General features: G+C 67.0%; 2 protein-coding genes across 12 annotated transcripts in view; one reads left to right on the top strand and one right to left on the bottom strand.

Annotated features, from left to right (window-relative positions):
* Positions 1-1,211, bottom strand: part of FBXO36 (F-box protein 36) — a 96,803-nt gene extending 95,592 nt beyond the window's left edge. The window contains exon 1 of the mRNA XM_069104628.1: positions 877-1,211. Within this exon, the coding sequence (XP_068960729.1) occupies positions 877-972 (96 nt within the window). The 5' untranslated portion in view covers positions 973-1,211. The remainder of the gene's footprint in view (positions 1-876) is intronic.
* Positions 223-1,230, top strand: part of TRIP12 (thyroid hormone receptor interactor 12) — a 199,150-nt gene continuing 198,142 nt past the window's right edge. For 7 of the 11 annotated variants that reach the window (XM_069104627.1, XM_069104626.1, XM_069104625.1 and 4 more), the window contains exon 1: positions 223-374. The gene's annotated coding sequence lies outside the window, so the exon portion shown is untranslated. Of the gene's footprint in view, positions 375-468; positions 644-1,230 lie in introns of those variants that run through there. The other 4 variants (XM_069104620.1, XM_069104617.1, XM_069104619.1 and 1 more) reach the window with 4 other exon arrangements.

The raw sequence follows: 1,230 nt of genomic DNA, 5'->3' as shown, positions 1-1,230 counted from the left end.
GGGGCGCCCCCCCCCCCCCCCCCCCCCCCCCCCCGCTCCAGGACCCATCCCCCCGCCCCAGCGCCTAGTGGGGGGCTCGCCCGGGCAGGGGTGCCGGAGGTGCGCCTCCGCCCCCACGGCCGGGGCCCCACTCTCCAAGCCCCAGCACAATATACCCAGCCCCAGCAGGGCAGCCGTAAACAAAGAAGGAGGGGGGTGACCCCGCCGGCGGCGGCGGGGTGGGTCCCGCACTCCCCCGACAGTCCAATCCTCGGTCACATTGTTGAGAAGCAGATGTCATTATGGGTGGAGCTGACACTGCCGAGCAGCTGAAACATTTTTCTAGCCCAACTCACTCCCAGCCTGCCCCGGGAGAGGGTCTGCGCCCCAGACAGGTAAGTCGAGCTCCCTCCACCACCCTCTCTCTCCAGCACCGCCCCCCGCCCCAACCCCCCACCCCCTTCAGGGGAACCCGGAAGTTCTGACCCGGGCGGCCGAAGGCGTAAACGCTCGAGTGAAGAGTTCAAAACTTGCTCCGGCCTCTGGGCTCCCGCGCAGACTCGGGCCCCGGAGCCTCCCCTAGCCCGGCTTCCCCGCGGGACGCTCAGGGACCGGTTCTGCTCTGGCCCTCTCCTCGTTTCCTACTGCGGGCCGAGGCTTGGAGGCAAGTGGGGGTGGGGAGGAGGGTGGCCGGGGCGAGCCCGAGGAAGGGCCGAAGAGGCCCCCGTGGGCCTCTGCCGAGGCTGAGGCCTCGGCAGAGATTTGACTGAGGGAATCTGTGCGGTTCGGAGCTGGGGTTGGGGAGCTTCCGGCCGACTTAGGCCGCGGCGGGGGACCGGATCTGGGGTGGGGTCGAGCGGGGACAGGAAGGTGGCCTGGGTGGGCGTTCGCACTCGCCTGGGACCGGGTGATCTGCAGCTGGTAGTAGTCTTTACTCGGCGCCGGGCCTTGTCTGCCGGCTTCGAACAGAGTCTCTGGCAGCAGCGACGCCATCTTGGGACGCCACCGCCGTCGCCTCGGCAACCAGGAAGGGGCGGGACTTGGGCTGAGGTCATGGGGCCAAAGTCCTGGTAAATCGGGCCCTAGCTTAAGGGCTAGAAGGCTTCCAATTTATCGTGCACCTGGCACCCTCTTATCCTCCGAGGGGCCTGGTCCAAATCACATCCATAAAGCTTATATGTTGGGGACCCCACTGACCCGAAGGGGAATTAGTTCCTGCTACCAAAAGAGAGACTGGGGTGTGTGTGTGTG

The sequence above is a fragment of the Petaurus breviceps genome, unplaced genomic scaffold, assembly GCF_028583685.1.
Source record: "Petaurus breviceps papuanus isolate PSGF00001 unplaced genomic scaffold, PetGlider_PUasm1.0 688, whole genome shotgun sequence".
Lineage (NCBI taxonomy): Eukaryota > Metazoa > Chordata > Mammalia > Diprotodontia > Petauridae > Petaurus > Petaurus breviceps.
Note: the sequence above shows the minus strand (reverse complement) of the source record. Positions and strands in the feature narration are given on the sequence as shown.